Genomic DNA, 20,173 nt, shown 5'->3' on the forward strand with positions numbered 1-20,173 from the left:
GGCCAGAAGACACTTAAGGTCATGCTCAACCTCCTTAGCGATCAGGGAAATGCAAATCAAAACCACTTTGAGATACCATCTTTCACATGTCAGAATAGCTAAAGTCAAAAACACCAACGATAGCCTATGCTGGAGAGGATGTGGAGAGAGGGGAACTCTCATCCATTGTTGGTGGGAATGCAAACTTGTGCAGCCACTTTGGAAATCAGTGTGGCGGTTTCTCAGGAAACTGGGAGTCAACCTCCCTCAGGACCCAGCAATTCCACTCTTGGGAATATACCCTAGAGATTCCCTAACATTCTACAAAAGCATTTGTTCAACTATGTTCATAGCAGCACTATTTGTAATAACCAGAACCTGGAAACAGCCTAGGTGCCCCTCAATAGAAGAATGGTTAAAAAATTTGTGGTACATATACACATTAGAGTTTTACTCAGCAGTAAAAAACAATGACATCTTGAATTTTGCATGCAAATGGATGGAAATAGAAAACGCTTTACTGAGTGAGATAAGCCAGACCCAAAAAGAGGAACACGGTATGTATTCACTCATAAGTGGATTCTAACCATAATTAAAGGTCTTTGAGCCTAATATTCGTGATCCTAGAGAAGCTAAATAAGAAGATGAACCTGGTGAAGATTATTTAGCTATCCGCCAGGAGGTAGGAAATAGTCAAGAGTCACAGGTAACCTCGGGTGCATGGTGGGGGGGGTGGGAGGGTTGTTGGAAGGGGAGAGGGTTAGAGAGTAGGGAGTAGGGGCGGAATGGGGAAAGCTCGTTTGACCAGGACAGGGGAGATGGAGGAAGGTTGAATATGGGATCAGGGAAGAATATATTTCAACTAAGGGAGTCATTTTAGGGTTTACAGGATACTTGGTTATATATGGGATCCCAGGTCCAAGGTTAGATCCCCAGATTGTTCTCTGGACAGAGGAGAGGGTGCCTGAACCGGCCTTGGCCCATAACCATATTGATGAATATTTTGCTTATCACCATAGATCCTTCATCTGGCGATGGATGGCGATACAGACGGAGACCCACATTGGAGCACCGGACTGAGCCCCCCAAGGTCCAAATGAGGAGCAGAAGGACGAAGAAAATGAAAAAGGAAATAAGGACTGCGAGGGATGCTATCACCCACTGATACAAGGGGACTGATCTAATGAGAGTTCACCAAGGCCAATTGGACTGGGACTGAACGAGCATGTGATCCAACCAAATTTTCTGAATGTGGCCAGATTCTCTGAATGTGGCTGGCCCGGAGCCTTTCTGAAAAGCCATTGACAATGCCACTGGGACTTGTTTCCTCTTCATATACTGGGTTTTGGGGATCCAGTCTGTTTGGATACTCACCTTCCTGGATCTGGAGGGAGGGGGGAGGAACTTGAACTTCCCACAGGGCAGGAAACCCTGACTGCCCTTAGGGATGAAGAGGGAGGAGGAGAGGGAGTGGGGGGAGTGGCAGGGTGTTGGGAAGAGGGGTGTAAATGGAAACTTTTATAATTTAATAAAATTACTTTCAAAAAAAATGCCATAAACCAGGGGAGGAGTGTGTCTGCTGGGAGTAAGACCAGCAGGAGCAGGCAAACCCAACATAAATAAATTGGTGCTTCCTTGTGAATTACGTAGCACGTAGATAGGTGCATGTTATGGGAAATCATAATTCTAATTCACAAGTCATGGAGAGCTTTCTCCGGCCATTACAGAGGCTCCTAAAGCAGCGAGACCTAAAGATATCTGATGGCTCTTTGCGAAGGTTTTTAGATGATATCGATAAGGCAGCCAGGTGGTTCAGGGCGTCGGGAGATCTCATTCTTCCCTGCTGGGAGAAGTTAGGAAGAGACCTGGAAAGAGCAAAGATAGTAGGAGGGCTCCGACCGGGAACGCAGCCTTAGTGGAGGCTGATACGATTGTGCCTTAAGGACGGCAAATGTATCGATATCGTCCGGGAGGACCGGAAAACCCTCTCCACTCATCAGGATAGCATGTCAGAATCAGATAGTAAAAGAGGAGGAGAACTTAAAGAAAAGAAACCTAGTGATAATAAAAGAAGCTTAAAAGAATGTAAGGAACCGGCCAATGTAGTGAAAGAGAAAACAGTGAGTTCTAGACTGTACCCAGTCTTGGACGAGTTTGCAAACCTACGTTTTTCAGATTCCTCGAGCAAGGAATTAGAGTTAGAAGAGGACGAGGATTTGGAGGAAGATGCTGCGGAGTATGCGCGAGGTCGGTATGATCCGGATAATTTCGATCCTCCGCCATATTGTCCGCCTAGCAAGAAGCTGGGCCAGGGTCTAACTGGCCCAGCTACCTTGGGTGCAAGCTTTAAATGGCCCCACACCTGGAGACTTCTGGCTGGGGTGCTTCCAGTATTTGAGGATCCAACTACCCAAAATAGATTTCATGAGCCAATAGGGTACAAACATCTGAAAGACCTAGCAAAATTGGTGAAGGCCTAAGGAGTAGGTTGCGAGTTTCACCGTGGCCCTTCTGGAGGGCATAGCACAAAATGCTAATACCCCTACTGATTGGATGAGCATAGCGCAAGCCTGTTTGACTTTAGGGCAGTACCTGGAATTTAAATCGCTGTATGCAGATATGGCTCTGTCTCAGGTCTGGACTAATATAAGAAATGGGAACCAATTCTGGACTGTAGACATGTTGATGGGCCAAGGACAATGGCTTAATAATCAACTAGCTTACCCAGTGGAAGTGTATATGCAGATTAATGCAATTGCTACACGGGCCTGGAAGGCTATTCCTGATAAAGGACAGGTTGTAGGAAATCTTACTAAAGTAGTCCAAGGGCCCACAGAACCATACTCTGATTTTGTGGCCCACATGTTGGAAACCACTGGCCGCATTTTTGAGGACATGGATCAAGCCTTGCCCTTAGTAGAGCAGCTGGTATATGAACAATGTACCAAGGATTGCAGAAGGGCTATTACCCCGTGGAAGGCAAAAGGACTGCAAGCATGGATGGAAGCATGTAGAGAAGTTGGAGGGCCCTTGTCCAATTCAGGGTTAGCTGCGGCCGTGCTGGTGACTGCAAAAACAGTTAGTAAAGGGTGTGGCAGCTGTTTTAGGTGTGGACAGGAAGGACATTACAAAAAACAATGCTCTAAAAATGGAGGAGACAGCAAAAAAGGAAACCGCAAACCAGGTGTTTGCCCCAGGTGCAAGAAGGGGAAACATTGGGCCCAAGAATGCAGATCGGTTAAAGATATACATGGGAAGCCAATCACAGCACCTCAACAGTCAAAAAATGGGAAGAAGGGCCCCCGCCTTCAGGGCCCACAAATGTATGGGGTGCTGCAGAACCCGTCACTTTGCCTCCCATCACAGCAAGGTGAGCAACCTCAGGCTCCGCAGGGCTGGACGTCTGTGCCACCACCAGAGTGGTATTGACACCTCAAATGGGAGTGTAACCAGTAGAGTCAGATTTTAAAGGTCCTCTACCTAAAGATACTGTAGGTCTGCTCTTGGGCCGATCATCCTCTGCCTTGAGAGGCTTGATTATCACCCCCGGGGTCTTAGATCCTGTTTATGAAGAAGTAAAAATCCTCTGTGCCTCCCCTCGAGGCATAATAGCCATTTCCCCGGGAGACAGGATAGCCCAGCTGTCATTGTTGCCCAGCATGCATGCCAGTGTTCCTGCTAAAGTTAGATGTAGAGGTAGTGCAGGTCTTGGATCCACCAGAGTAGATCTGGCGTGCCTCTCCTTGGAGTTTGATAACCGTCCCATTCTTGATTTACGGATAGAAGGAAAGAAATTTTCTAAGTTACTGGATACAGGAGCAGACCACAGCATCATAGCTAAGGAATTTTGGCCAAAAAGCTGGCTGTTACAATCTTCCTCCCAAACATTACAAGGTCTGGGGTATGCCAAGGCCCCGGAAGTGAGTGCTAAGGAACTGACATGAGTAGCACCGGAGGGCCAACGAGGAAAAATCAGGCCTTTCATGGTGGAGCTTCCCATTACTCTTTGGGGCAGGGAGGTTCTAAGCCAGATGAACATGAGATTGAATACTGAGTATTCCCCAACCAGTAAAAAGACGATGTTAAAAGCAGGTTATATACCTGGAAGGGGACTTGGTAAGCATTTTCAGGAAATATCAGAGCCCCTAGAGGCACAGTGTAATGTTGATTGCAGAGGGCTGGGTTTTTCCTAGGGGCCACTAGGGAAGGAATCCTGATACCATGGAACACCTCCACCCCAGTATGGATACCTCAGTGGCCCCTTTCACAGGAAAAATTGATAGCGGCTAGGGAACTGGTGCAAGAACAATTAGATGCCAGTCATCTGTAACCTTTTCGTTCATCCTGGAACACCCCAATATTTGTGATCAAGAAGAGATCAGGAAAGTGGAGGCTGTTACATGATCTCAGAGTGGTGAATAATCAAATGCAGATCCTAGGCCCAGTCCAGAGGGGCCTTCCATTGCTCTCAAGTATTCCAGCCGAGTGGCCTGTGTTCATAATTGACATTAAAGACTGCTTCTTTTCCATACCACTAGCCAAGGAAGATTGTTTCCGCTTTGCCTTTACTTTGCCCTCTATTAATCATGAGCAACCAGATGCACGCTTTCACTGGTGTATCCTATCACAAGGCATGGCCAACAGTCCCACTATGTGTCAGCACTTTGTTGGACAGGCTCTTAATCCAGCGTGCCAGAAGTATCCCAGCATTCGGGTTTGTCACTATATAGATGACATATTAATAGCTGCACCATCATTGTTATTGCTGGAAGAAGCTTATGTCCAGATTGTTAAGGATCTGGAGAACAAAGGCCTAGTTATAGCTCCTGAAAAAGTACAGAGGGAAGAAGTGGGGAAATTTTTGGGAGCCCTTCTTTCATCAACTCAAATCTGGCCACTAAAGGTTCAGATCAGGATAAATCAATTGGAGACTCTAAATGATTTTCAGAAGTTGCTGGGAGATATTAATTGGCTTAGGCCATATTTGCCTATAACTACAGCAGAGCTTAAACCCTTATTTGCCATTCTGGAAGGAGACCCCAGGGTTTCGTCTCCGCATGCTCTAACTCCAGAGGCGCAGGAAGTGATCCATGAGGTAGAAAAGGCCATTAATAAGGCACATTTGACGCGCATAGTGCCTACCGAACCATTATATCTTTGTGTTCTCCCCACCATCCTGCAACCCACTGCTGTTTTATGGCAAAAGGGCCCGTTGCTTTGAATTAATGCACATGCTTCCCCACGAAAAATGGTCGAACACTATCCTGCTGCCGTGGCGAATTTAGCATTACAAGGTCTTAAATCAGCCATATTGCATTTCGGCATTTTTTCACATGTTCTGCTTATACCATACACTCCATCCCAAGTTCAAGTTTTAGGGGCTATAGTGGATGATTGAACTGTTCTACTTTGTAGCTTTTCTGGAAAGATAGATAACCATTATCCTAAAGATCCCTTATTACAATTTGTAACCCGTCATCCAGTTATCTTTCCCAAAATTACCTCTGCCAAGCCCTTGGTAGGAGTCAAAGACATTTATACAGATGGCTCCAAAACTGGCTGAGGAGGCTATGTAGTGCTTGGAGAGAACTCAGTTATTGTTCAGTTTGAGCCAGAGGCACCTCAAATTGTGGAATGACGCATAGTCTGTCATGTTTTTAAAACATTTTCAGAACCCTTTAATTTGATCTCTGACTCACATTATGTTATCAATGTAGTTCAACACCTTGAAATAGCTGCAGATATCAGCCCAAAAAGTCCCATAGCAAGTGTCTTGCTTGAACTCTGCAGCCTCATTAGGCAGCGAACAAATCCCTTTTATATTGAACATATAAGAGCTCATACTCTACTTCCAGGCCCCATGGCAGAACATAATGCCTTGGCATATAATCCTGCTAGGGCCTTAGCTTTGCCAGCCCTGACTGACCCTGAGCTCGATAAACAGTTTCATCAATTATACCATGTTCCGGCTACAACTCTAGGCTTAAAGTTTAAAATTTCACGCCATGTTGCCAGGAAGATTGTGACTTCCTGTCCCTCTTGTGTGACCTTCCAACATCTGCCTCATACTGGTTTCAATCCTAGAGGGCTGCGACCTGGTGAGATTTGGCAAATGGATGTTACACATGTTTCTAGTTTTGGAAGATTACAATATGTTCATGTGTCTGTCGACACCTGCTCAGGTATTATCCATGCCTCCCCTCTTTCAGGAGAAAAAACGGCTAATATTATTACACACTGTCTGGAAGCCTGGTCAGCCTGGGGCAAACCCAGGATTCTAAAAACAGATAATGGCCCCAGTTACACCTCAAAAGGTTTTCAGGCCTTTTGTAAGCAAATCCAGGTGACCCATGTCACTGACCTACCATATAATCCCCAGGGTCAAGGTTTGGTGGAGTGAGCTCACCGATCCCTGAATGAACTCATACAAAAACAAAAAGGGGTCATAGCAGAAGGTTACTCTCCCAAAAGTAAAGTATCTTTCGCTCTCTTTACTTTAAATTTTTTGATTGTTAATGATAAAGGACAATGAGCTGCCTGTAGGCATGTGGACCCGGTTCAGATTAAATTTCCTCCCGTAAAATGGAAGGATGTGTTGAATAACACATGGAAAGGCCCGGATCCGGTTATATCTAGATCCAGGGGAGCTGTTTGTGTCTTTCCACAGGACCAAGACAATCCCGTTTGGGTGCCGAAAAGACTGACTTGAGTGCTACGCCATGAAGACCTCCATAGTAGTGTTGAGCCTGATGACAATCCGCATAATCGTCACCGAGAAGATGACGCTGTGGGCAGTGACCAGAACCTGGCCCATCTTGATGCCAGTGCATGCTAATTCCAGTGCACTTCCAGTGATTTTTTCCACATCCTGTGATATGGATGTGCCCTGCATGATTCCCATTGGTGGTAACCTGCAACACTTTAAAGCTTCTAAGATTGACTTGTTGGGTTCCTATTGCTTTTTCTTGAATAATGCCAACTGCATTCTGTTAAGGAAAAGAAATATTATTGCCTGGTTAAATCCTCTTCAGAATTCTAGGGTCTCTATCGGGACGTTACTTTCTGTCCTGACACAGGATACTCAAGGACAGCATTCAGGCAGCAGCAGTGATGAAAATGGCTCAAACACAGTAAATATTACCACCCTAGCCATTACAAGCACCGTGCACATACCCCAGCCTTATAATGGGACCCAAAATGGCACTCGATTTACAGCTTCGCCCCATTGTGAACCTGATACCTCATTTCCCATGGTTTTTACCATATGTCAAAGCAAATAGTGGGAGAGAAAATCAATTAGTGAGGGTTTTACTATGTCACCCCCACTAAAGCGATTTGTATGGGGAAGAGGAAATGCTACAAGTGTTGGAGATGGTTGGCCTTGGTTTCAATGGCTCATCTCTAACGAGGCCGGTGCCGTGTCTGATATTTCCGCCTTGGCTCAGACCGATGAAGTAGTACATAAGATGCTTAACATCTCAGGAACAGTAAAAACTGGGCGATTATACAACATTACTGGTGGTACACACCTTTAATCCCAATGCCTGGGAGGCAGAGGCATGTTGACCTCTGTGACTTTAAGGGACAGAGGTAGTTAACCTCTGTGACTTCAAGGTGTGGTAGCACACACCTTTAATCCCAATACCTGGGAGGCAGAGACAGACAGATCTCTGAGTTCAAGGTGTGGTAGTACACACCTTTAATCCTAGCACTGGGGAAGCAGAGACACATGGATCTCTATGAGTTCAAGGTGTGGTAGCAAACACCTTTGAGCCCAGTACTGGGGAGGCAGAGACAGAAGGATCTCTGTGAGTTCAAGGACAGCCTGGTCTACAGTGTTATTCCAGGACAAAGATATACAGAAAACCTGTCTCAAAAAGTAAAAGTAAAAATAAAAAAAAATAGAGGTTAAAGTAAAGCCACACAAAGATGGAAAATACAAAGAGAATCTTGATACTGTATGTTATTATGCTCTCTTTAAATTGTTTAAATGCTGAGGAAGGAGCAACAGCTGCTAAAAGACTTTTGTTTATAAATGCTACTGAACTAACCCAAGATAGGCATTTTGAAAATACCTTGGCTTCAAAACTGAAGTCAAAAGGTATGTTACTTTGGAGAAGAGATTCTGCTTTTGTTTCCACAAAAAACAAGAGGCTCTGGATTTATTCAGAGTTAAGAAAAATCACCTTTGACCAAGGGAGGCCACCTGAGAAATCTCCGACAGGAACAGATGGCCCAGATGACAGAGTTTTACATCCAGAACTGATTCAAGACTGCTGCCTGAGATGACCAAGACTCCCAGGATACTTCAGTCAGGACTTGATTATAACTCTAAATTTTCTTTAGGTCCCCATAAGACCATCAGCGCCCCCAACCAGCAGGAAGTAGCCTAAAATACTACGCCCACATTCCCAACAAATGGATTATGGGTATTTTCCTTTGTTTAAAAAAAAAAGAGGGAAATGATGCGGGAGAATTGTCTGTATTCTGTAAATCATATTTTATTAAAACACTGATTGGCCAGGCAGGCAGTATAGGCGGGAAAAACAGACAGGAAGTAGAGGTGATGCAATGAGAACAGAATTCTGGGAAGCAGAGAGGTTCCTCTGCGATTCCTGTACAGACCACTGAAGAGGCAACATGTAAGCTGTCACACTGAGAAAGGTACTGAGCCATTATGGCTAACATAGATAATGATAATGGATTAATATAAGTTACAAGGACTAATAAGAAGCCTGACCCAATGGGTCAATCAGTTTATAACCTTATGGAGTCCTGTGTGTGATTTTTCTTCGGGACTTGCCGACTTGTTGGGGTGCCGGTGGGACAGAAACCCCAACAAGCCGGCCCTCATACTACAGAAAAGTCTAACGCCTTTTTTTCCAGGGCTGAGGTATGTGTACAGGCACCTTTTGCGTTTTTACTTGTAAGTTCCACTAACCACATTGTAAATTGTGCTGAGGATCAATGCTGGCTTGCAGAATACTGGAATAATACCTGGCCAACTGCAGTGGTCATGAAGGTGCCTACTATAGTTCCCATTCCAGTGGAAGTAGATCCAGATACCTTTCCACTGATGACTTTGCTAAGGGAACGTAGAGACTTTGGTATTACTTCTACAATAGTGGCTGCCATAGTACTTTCGGCAGGCAGTGCTATAGCTACAGCAGTGGCTATGGTCAATCAAGTACAAATGGCACAAACCATTAACAAAGTTGTGGAACAAACATCAAGGGTCCTTGAGACTCAAAATGTGGTTAACAAATATTTGCTGTCCGGCATTGTGGCAGCTAATCAAAGAATAGATTTAGTGCAAGTGCAAGTAGAAGAATTATATAGCTTGATACAAGTAGGATGTATTTCACAAATGAAACATATGTGCATAACCCCTTTGAGATTTATTGATGCAGGAAATGAGAGCAAAAGGCTGGGAGACTATTTAGCTAGAAACTGGTCGCGAGAGGTGGAACAACTTATTCAACAGCAGCTGGTCCTAATTACTGAGCTTAATGGAACTCGTGTTGATCCTGTTACCTTCGAGGACCTGACCTCTTGGCTGGCTTCAGTTTTCATCTTCTTTAAGGAATGGGTTGGGGTGGGATTGTTTGGCGCTTTAGTGTGCTTGGGCGTTTTCCTGTGTCTGTGGCTGCTGTGCCATCTCTGAGCGCTACAGGCTCCAGATAAAGCTGTGATCATTCAGGCGCTAGCGGCAATTGACCAGGGTGTCTTCCCCCCAGGTCTGGCTTGACAGCCTTAAGAGGGATTTGTAAGGCCTCAGCCCTTGCACCCAGCGACTGTGTTGTCATTGCACCTGGTAGGGTGGGGTTTAAGAGGGATTTGTAAGGACTCAGCCCTTGCACCCAGCGACCGTGTTGTCATTGCACCTGATAAGGTGAGGTTTAAGAGGGATTTGTAAGGCTTCAGCCCTTGTACCCAGCAACCATGTTGTCATTGCTGGTAGGGTGGGGTTTTTGCAGAATGCCTATGGCCTTTGTACCCCATTTGGCCTTGTTGCTCTTGCACTCGGGAAGGTGCTGGCATCCTTTCCCTCAGGAACCACTGTCCTTGATCGGTTGGATCATCATGAGGTTCTGACCGGATCGAACAAGTAAGTCCCGGGCGTCTATTAATATATATGTGTGTGTGTGTGTGTGTGTGTGTGTGTGTGTGTGTGTGTGTGTGTGTGTATGGGGGAAATGTAGGGCGCCAAGGCATCACAATCCTGCCATCATTTCCTGCCTTCTAAGCAGCTTCAGCCCCACCCCGAGGTGCTTGTTGCACGTCTCAGGCTTTGTTCTGCACGGCTTATAAGCCATGTGCGCCAGGGTTCGGGGTCCTTCACCATCATCCTCAGCCACACCATACCTCTTGCCTCCCTGTTATAGATTTTGCTTTGGTTATACTAAGCATACGTTGATAAAATAGGAAACTTTCCCTATGTCAAAGATTTTAACCTCAATTCACATCAGCAAGAGCCTTTTTTTTGTCATGTGTATTCATTTCAAACAGCATTAATGAGGCATTTTGAAATAACAGTAAGATATTCTTTCACAGTTATTGATGGTAGTTATAAGGCTTTGCTTCATCTGAAGGTTCTACCAATTGAGTTATATCTCAAGACTCAAATGTGTGTCATTAATGTGTCAGATACTCACATACTTGCATTGTGAAATCTGGAAACCTAGGCTTGGAAGTGACTATTAGTCAACATTCAGATTATATAGATGAGCATCAAAAAAGTAAAGTGAAATTCTTGATGCTTACAACAGTTTTAAGAAGCAAAGACTACTAATATTCCAGTTCTTGCTAAAGGTCAAGGGCAAAGTTCTTCCTACTGTGTTTTTTGACAGAGCCTTTGTCTGTGCTCCATGAGCTAAAAAGCAACACAGTATGCTGTGTGAAATCATTGCAGAATACAAATATGGATGTTCAAACAATTCTCCTCCCACAGATATCTACACTTTAAACCCCAGAACCTATATATGTTCTCTGCTTCAATGTACAGGCTGAACTGAGCCATCCCCAAAAATACAGTTTGATAAATACAAATCTGGATGTATGGCTAGCAGTTTTGCCAAGACAGAAAAAGATAAAATAATAGAGAAGTGGGACTCTGACCACAGGCCTCTGTGGGTGTACCCTCCAATCACCTGCAGGTTGCCAGAATTAACATTTCCCTTTCCTCATCTTGCCTTAACAGACATGGTACTTGGAGAGACTTCTAATGCTTGGTAGACCTTGATGTCAATCTACCAGAAATCTTTGAATGTACATAAGTCATGTACTGAGTGTTCTCTTAGCTTAATATGTCTTACTTCTTTAGTGTTACATAGCTTTCTTTAGGCAAAACTAATAAGATGCTGTTGTAGTTTTAATGAGAAATGTTCACAATAGGCTTGAGTATTTGAACACTTGGTTCCATCAGTAGCACTGTTTGGGGCATTTAACTATTGTAGCCCTGCTGAAGGAAGTACATTATGAGGACAAGCTTTAACATTATACAGTCTCACACCAATTTCAGTTTTATTCTGCCTTGTCCTTGCAGTTAAAGTTGTGATCTCCCAGCTTCCTAATCCTGCAGCAGCGCCTAATACTCACTGCCATGACTCCATGACATGATTAATAACCCTTACCTTTAGGACCAATAAATAAGGTAAATTCTTCTATATGTCGCCTTTGTCATGGAATTTTATTCCAGCAACAGAAATGTAACTGGTACATATGGTATACACTAAATATGTATAAAAAGTTGTTTAAATATATGCATATGTTGTGAAATGATTACTGTAATAATGATAATTCACATATACATCACTTTTCATAGATTTCAGTATGTTTGTGTGTGGTAAAAAGACACGAAGTCTATCCTAGCATAAACTTCATGTATGCAATGCAATATTATTAACTATAACCACCAAGTTGTCCTATTCTCAAAGTTAGTGATATTCAGTAAATATTTCCCCATTTTTCCCTATAGTAGCCAGGATTCTGATGTTATTCTACAATTTAAATGGCTTTGGTGTGTGTGTGTGTGTGTGTGTGTGTGTGTGTGTGTGTGTTATATCAAGATTTATCTGTCTTTCTATCTCAGGATTTATCTATTGTTCTGTGTCAGGTTTATTTCTCTTAGTAGAGTTCTGAAGACACTTCCATATACTCATAGATTATAGCCTTTTATATGAATGAGTACTATACTACTCTTCACATACCCCATGTTTTCTTTGTTCATTTTTCAGTTAATGAATATTTAAGCTGTTTCCATGTCTAAGTTATGGTAAAAAATATTGCAATGGGTATGGGAATGTAAATATCTAATTAGTATAGTGATTTTAGTCCTTTTGCATGAATGCCTAGAAGTAGAATTAGAATATGCAAACAATCTCATTTAGTAATATCTTATAAATATTGACTGAGATTTCTTTCCTGCCTGGTTCTTTCTTTTGACAGAGGTTTCTGACCTGCCCAATTTCCACAGTTCTTCAGTTCCAAAGAAACACACAGAGGTCTACATTAGTTAAAAACTTATTGGCTTAGTAGCTCAGACTTCTTATTAACTCTTAAAACATATATTATCCCATTATTCTGGTCTATGCTAGCCACATGGCTCTGTACCTCCTTCAGTGAGGCAGTCACATCTTGCTTCTTCTGTGGCTGAATCATGACTGCATATCAAGCTTTCCTCTTTTTAGAATTCTCCTTTTCTCATTGACTTGCCTCTACTTCATCTGGTTGTCCTGCTTATACTTCCTGCCTGGCTACTGGACAATCAGCATTTATATAAAATATAATTGACAGAATACAGACTGTTGTCCCACACCAAAGACCTACAAACAAGAGTTAAGAAGTTTTCAGAGGAATGGGACTGATGGAGCATGTGATCAAACTGGACTCTCTGAATGTGGCTGACTGAGAAGCCAAGGACAATGGCACTTGGCTTTGATTCTACCACATGGACGGACTTTGTGGGAGCCTTGTTTGTTTGGATGCTCACTTTCCTAGACCTGGGGGGAGCGGGGAGGACCTTGGACTTCCCATAGGGTAGAGAACCCTGACTGCTCTTTGGCCTGGAGAAGGATTACCTTAACTGGGGAGCAGAACACAGGGTGGAGAAGGTTTAATTGGGGAGTCTGGAGTGCTTTAACTGATGTACAGAACACAGAGTGGAGATGGTTACATTGAAGAGTCTGGAGTGCTTTAATTGTGGTGAAAAAGAAGAGGGGCAAATGGTTACATTGAGCAGTCTGGTGCGCTGTAACATGGGTGTAGAATACAGGGGGGAGATGGTTACATTGACGAGTCCGGAGTGCTTTAACTGGGGTGCAGAAGACAGGGTGGAGATGATTACATGGAGGAGACCAGAGTGCTTTAATTGGGGTGCAGAAGACAGGGTAGAGATGGTTACATTGATGTAGTAGGGAGAAGTGGGCTGTGTTCCCGGTGCCCAGCAAGCTCAACCCCCAAAATAACCACATGGAAACTGTATTAATTAAACACTGCCTGGACCAATATATCCTGCCCCTTATTGGCTAACTCTCACATATTAGTTTAACCCATTTTCATTAATGTGTATTGCCATTTGACTGTGGCTTACCAGCATGAGTTTAACCAGTGTCCGTCTCAGAGAGGAGAGCCATAGTGTCTGCCACACTGCCTTCTTCCTCCCACAATTCTGTTCTCTCTATTCTTCCCACCTAAGGGCTACCCTATAAAAGGCCAAGGCAGTTTTCTTTATTCAAGCAATGAAAGCAACACATAGAAAGAAGACCCTCCTATACTATTTCTACTTTTTCTGTTTAAACAAAAAGGAAGGCTTTAAATTTAACATAGTATAATTACATATAACAAAACAGCTATCAAGCAAGAATTACAGTTACAATATTTATATCTATTTTATCTTTTTTCATAACTAAGGAAAACTATTATTATCCATTCCTCAACTCCATCAAAGACTCCAGAAGGGTATAATATTACCCAAGTAAACAAGAAGTAAGCAACTTCCAAAACTCTAAAAATGACAGAGACATCTCGCTGCCTGGACAGTCACCCAAAGTTCTTTTGTACCATTGGGGCATCCATCTTCAGCCTACAGGCCCATAGTATACAGCAGACTTATCCATGAAGTAGGAAATTTCAAAGACATTTCAGTCACTTTCTTTCATGTCCTGGAGAATGTCTAGCAGACTCTTTCATGAAAGGATCATCTCACCTTTAGGTAAGTTCAGTAGTCCTCTCTCTGCGGGTTCTTTGTGTCCAGTTTACGCATCAGTTCAGGAAGAGCAGTTTCTTGCCCAAATGGCTAACCAACTCCATAAGGAGCCTCATCGGTGTCCATCTTTCTCTTGAAGTAGATTGGTGCTGCCAGGAGCAGATATATCTCATTGTCATGAAAGGCCCTAAATTATTAAAACATTAAATGCCATATTCCTTAGTCTTTGAAAGATATGAAGAATGCCTATCTGAAATATATCTATGTACATCTGGATAATATAACAGGACTACAAACTTGACTACTAAAGATGATTATCCATTAACAACCTATATTTACTAATTATACATTACATTTTTAAATTAACTACATAGTCACAATACCTAAATGAAGAGCAAAAATACATATACATACATATAACAAGATTGACCTTAAATTAGTATCAGTGAACCAAGATTCATATCAATGCAAATGATTCATATCTACATCATATCCCCCTTTAAATGTAAAAGAACATTTATAAACAATATTTGGGAATATGGGCATAGATTTTTCTCTACAAACTGCTTTGTGCTGTATTGGGGTGCTGTTATTCAGGTCTTTCATGGTATAACCTGTGAGTCAGGTTCATCTCAGTGGGCAGTTGAGTGAAGTAATTTTTTGAGGGTGTTCACAGCAACCTTTCAGGAAAGCGTGGTCTATCATACCATATTGGTCTAAAAGGAATCCACAGGATTCTAAAAGGAATTTCACATTGTCTGTGAAAACAAAAGAAGAACCTCTTTTCCAAAGCACCATATCCTTAGAACAAAATTTTTAAGTCATGATGCCTTTAGATCATATATGCTGGTTTAGCTTAACAGACCGCACAATGAATTGTCTCTCTATATTTAGCTTCTTCACAGTCAAAATATTCAAAGAAAATACTAAATACAAAATCCAGACTCTCTGAATTTTCCATTCTGACATGGCTGGCTTATTTTTATTTCTTCTAATCTATAACTATCTGTACTCTGTCTCTTTAAAGACTTTACCCTTTTTTTAAAAGCATTAATTTTACTTTATAACTTTTTAATACTCGTTTTCGTCTCTCTCCCAAGCCTATGTATGTCTATTTAACACTATGTCCCATTTAGAGGTCTTTTATGTCTGAGTCTGTCCTATTGAATTGTCTTTAATTCTCTACTGCCTTGAAGAACTTTTAAAATGGTAAGCTCTTAAGAATCTAAGCTGGTACAATCCCAGGTCAAATACAGATATTGCCTGCTTGCCCCTCTCAGTCCAACAAAGCAAAGCTGCTTGTGCCTCTGAGCCATGTGCACTGCACTGCTAGCATAGCGGAGCTGCTCTGAATGTTGGCTCTACCTCTCTCCAGTTTCAAAATGGTGAGCATACCATTTCTGCTAGCTCTGGGGCTACAAGGTAGGAGCCACACTCAACAGTTTAACTTGAAGACTGAGCGTGTGACACATAAACTCTTTCTATCTGAGTTACATCCAAATCGGCCACTCAGAGCACTGTGGAGCCTGGAAACATCTCTCTGTATGGTGGCAGGAATCCACCATGCTCTTTCCACCTCCCCAAGCCTGATTCTGCCGTCTTCCCAGGCAGGAAGAGCTGAGCCACAGACATGGTCTCAGCTACTTTCTTCCCTATCCTGAGAGGACACACAAACACCCAGGCCCACAACTGCACCATATCCAGAGTTTTCACCAGCGGCAGGGCCCTGGAAGCAGTGTTTTAAAATCCCTCGGCTTTGTTTTTGTAGAGCTGTTGAGTCAGGAAATCTCTCTACAGCATGCCCTCATGAACAGAAAAAAAAAAGCTGTGTTAAACTCTGTTTTTGTGTTAGTGTGTGTGTCTAGAATTCCTTTTCAAGCCCTCTCAGGTTTAACGTGGAGTTTGTTACCACATTGGAGTGCCACTCTGTAGTTGGATTAATGGGCCATGTCCAGCTAACTTAACCCCCAAAATAACCACACGGAAATTGTATTAAACACTGTCTGGCCCATTATCTCCGGTCCTTTACTGGCTAACACTCACATATTAGTTTAACCAATCTCCATTAGTGTGTATTGCCATCTGACTGTGGCTTACCAGCATAAGTCTAACAAGTGTCTATCTCGGATAGGAGAGCCATGGTGTTTGCCACACATCCTTCTTTCTCCCAGAGTCTGTTCTGTCTATTCTGCCTACCTAAGGGCTGCCCTAGCAAAAGGCCAAGACACTTTTCTTTATTCAACCAATGAAAGGAACATGTAGAAAGACCTTCCTTACCACATTGATGAGTCCAGCGTGCTTTAACTGAGGTACAGAAGACAGGATGAGACGGTTGTATTGAGGAGTCTGTAGTTCTGAGTCACAGTCTGGACTGGAGATGTGAATATAAGACTATCATTTAGTTAGTATTAAGTCACAGAGACCCTCAGCAAGATTCTTTATGCGGAGAAAGAAAAGCACCTTCAGATTTAAGTCCTAAACAATCCTGCATTTCAATGTGAATACAGGATGAGGAGCAAATGCAAAAGACAGAAAGGAAGGATTGGTTGACAAGAAACAAAGCCACCAGAACATGGAGGAAACTGACCAACAGTAGCATGAAGACTGGGGTGGGGATCATCTGTAATCCAAGCACTCCCTTGGGAGATTAATACAAAAGACTGTGTTTAAGGATATCCAGGACTTATTAGGAGTGCCAGCCTAGGCAAATATTCAGCAGGGAGTGGTGATTTGAAGGGAGAAAACTTGAAATAGTTTTCTGGGAAATAGAAGGGTATGTGTTCTCCGGAACTGTGGTGTGATTCCTGGACTGCATCAAGGACCCACTTGAGGATTAATGGCCCTTTAAAGTGAAAGCATTCAGCATGTCTGTGCTGATTCCTCAGGCACATTCAACTGCACAGGTGCAGACTCAGGGTTGGGATTTTGACGGGTGAGTATAGGCAAATGATAGATGACTCACAAAAAGCTGTGTATATTCAAGGAAGAAATTAATACAACTACTTATGGATTCTGGATCTGTAAGGAAGGAGGCAAGGACAGAACCAGAATTTGGTGAGAGTCAAAATTTGATTACCCAGACACAGGATCAGTGTATACTCAGAACAATGAGCTGGCTGTTGAAGAGCTTCATGCACAATAGGAAGATTCTAGAAGGATGCTGCTTATAAAAGTCAGAAGCTATGGATGTGAGGAGGGCAATAATTCTGGAAGTAGGAATGCAGGGTCCAGAAGTGTCTGTGACAACACAAAATCACCATGAATGTGCACATTTGACAAAGTCTAATGGCAGCCTCTTGAAGCCTTCTGTTTGACAACTACTTATCCTGTGTCTTGGGTTCATTATGAACCTGAGGGATGCAGCAGCCACTGCTGTCACCCCACCCCAAAGCCTCACTGCTCCCTCAAGCTCCCTTGGCCTGCCCATAATCCCATCACTGAGTGTAACCACCACATGAGCTACTCCCTGAGGTGAAGCCTCTCTTCTTCTTCTTCTTCTTCTTCTTCTTCTTCTTCTTCTTCTTCTTCTTCTTCTTCTTCTTCTTCTTCTTCTTCTTCTTCTTCTTCTCCTTCTTCTTCTACATGATTAATAAAATTTCATAGAGAGAAATTGGAGTCCAATGAAATATTATATTGTGTGGGAGATCTTATGCCCTTTGACAGAATCTCCTCATTCTCATCACCTCTGCCACCTTAACCCCTAGTATCACCATTTCACACTGTAGGGGTTTCTGTGTGTTTGATTTCTTTAGTTTCCACATACAAGTGAAAGCCTGTGATACTTTTCTTTTTGTTCCTAACTGATTTTACACTTAACGTGATTTCCTTTAGGTTATGCCTTATATTGAAAATGTCAGGATTTTCTTTTTTATGATCAATTAATATTTCATTGTGTGTATACATAATAGACTTGATAATTTTCAACAAGGACAGGGAGAAAATGGACCCCTTGTATGCTGTGGAGGGAATATAAATAAATACAGTTATTATTGAATGAATGTGGAATTTGCTCCAAAGATTGAGAATAGAATTGTCATATCCTCTACAGCATATAATGATACTGAGTATACACTGAAAGAAGCTACCTGTGCTTTCATATTTACTGTAGCACTATTTCCAACAGCCAAGAAGTAGAAACCCCACATATCTAATTTAGTACCTAATGTGATTAAATTAAAGTGTCGGCCTTCTTCCATTCATTTACTCTTGACCTGTTCCTCTGTGCATGTAAGGAAATAAGACACACCAGCATGTTCTTGATCAGTGGTTCTCAACCTTCCTAATGCTGCAACCCTTTAATACAGTTCCTCATATTGTGGTGACCACAACCATAGAATTCATTTGCTGTTACTTCGTGATTGTAATTTTGATACTGCTTATGAATCACAATGCAAATATCTGTTTTTAGGAGGAAAGGGAAGAGTATTGCCTTGGTGACTGAGAGGATGGGGAGGGCTGTTCCCGTGAGAAGAAAGTATAGTAATTAGAAGAAGGAGCCAAGAAAGAATACCCAACCGGACCAAGAAAATAGAGCGGAAGTGCAACCACTTAGGAGGGGCTGTTCTCCTGACATGTTCATTTTTGTATAGGCTCAGTGCCTACTCTGTACCTTCATAAGTACTCAGGAGGAGGCCACAGGCTGACTTAGAGGTGACTAATTTGTTCCTTGTTTCCAGAATTCTGGAGACCTTTGGAATACAGATGAAGCCACTGCTGTGAAGCAACTATGCTTTCCTCACTCCTGGAAATCCCACGAGTCAACAAAGGGATCCATAGGTGATCCAGGTGAAAAGTCAAAGTACTCTCTTGGTTCTCCACTAAGTCCCAGATGGACCATGGTGGTCACTGGTCATTGACAGGTGAGGAATGTGGAACAGAAGGGCAACACTAAGCCAGGAAACCATGTCACCTGTCTTGGGGAATTTACTGTGTGCAAGTACCGCACATAGACTTCTATCGCAGACCATGTGCCCAAAGATTCAGCTTTACATCACCCCATTATATCAGTTCTCTCTTAAAACCTTAAAGCCTATTTCCTTGTTGAAGCCATGCCTCACTTTTCCAGCTCCTCTCTCACCCACCTGCCCCACAGGCTAGAAATTGAATTACACAAACACTCTAATTTGCTATTCTAAATACTGCAATTTGTCTGTTTCATCTTCTGACCTTTGCCTCTGCATTAGACATGTTCCGATTCTTTAGGATAGTGGGTTTTGTTTTATCAACAAGGTGACTATGTTGTTAATTACCCATTGACTGCTGAGGTCACAGCCTACATCTGGGCAGAAAATATTCATGGCTCCAGAAGTTTCAGGCATCTTGGCATTTACCTGTCGTTGTCAATCTCTCGCCAATTCACCATCCCCATCTCTGCAGTGTCTATGCCATACAAGAATTTCCAGAAGCTAACTGAAGACACCAAATTATTAGTAGTGTTTTGAGTTGCCTCATTTACCAATTACCTCCCTGGTTTCTGTAGACTGTAGCTATCGAAGGGGCCAGAACCCTGATGGAGGAGAAAGCCTGAGGAAAGGCTGACCATTTACTGGCTAAGAACACTTGAGCCAGATGGATTCTTGCCAGATCCTCTCAGCTTCTGTGTAGTGGTTCCAAATAATCTTTATTTCCCCCTTATTCTTGTCTCAAGCAACTGATTTTCTCTGTGAAACGTTTTCCTGGTGTTGACTATACATAGAATCCACAAAGACGCTCATCTTTAACATTGTGGAAAGCCCGTCAAGTTTTGTAAGGCCCTGAAGTAAGAGGCACACCTAGATCTGATCCAACAATGACCCATTGTGAAGCAGTTTAGTAGACGCGATGATGCACATACAGCAGGTGCTCAACAGTTAGGGATGCTCTGCCCACCTGAGTTCTGCATTTTGGACAAGACTCAGAGATGCAGAGACAGGAGGGAAGAACCTCATGGTGTTTAGAATACTGGTAGTGCACGAAGGCAAATAGGTGCATAATTGTTGTATTGATCCC

At 42.8% G+C, this 20,173-nt stretch overlaps 1 protein-coding gene across 1 annotated transcript; it reads left to right on the forward strand.

The window, feature by feature from the left end:
• Positions 1 to 2,532: 2,532 nt before the first annotated feature.
• Positions 2,533 to 3,408, forward strand: LOC148117208 (endogenous retrovirus group K member 10 Gag polyprotein-like). The gene has a single exon (XM_087903015.1). The coding sequence runs from the start codon at positions 2,533 to 2,535 to the stop codon at positions 3,406 to 3,408; it is 876 nt and encodes a 291-aa protein (XP_087759141.1).
• The last annotated feature ends 16,765 nt before the right edge of the window (positions 3,409 to 20,173 follow it).

Source organism: Myodes glareolus, chromosome X, assembly GCF_982192425.1.
Source record: "Myodes glareolus chromosome X, mMyoGla1.1, whole genome shotgun sequence".
NCBI lineage: Eukaryota > Metazoa > Chordata > Mammalia > Rodentia > Cricetidae > Myodes > Myodes glareolus.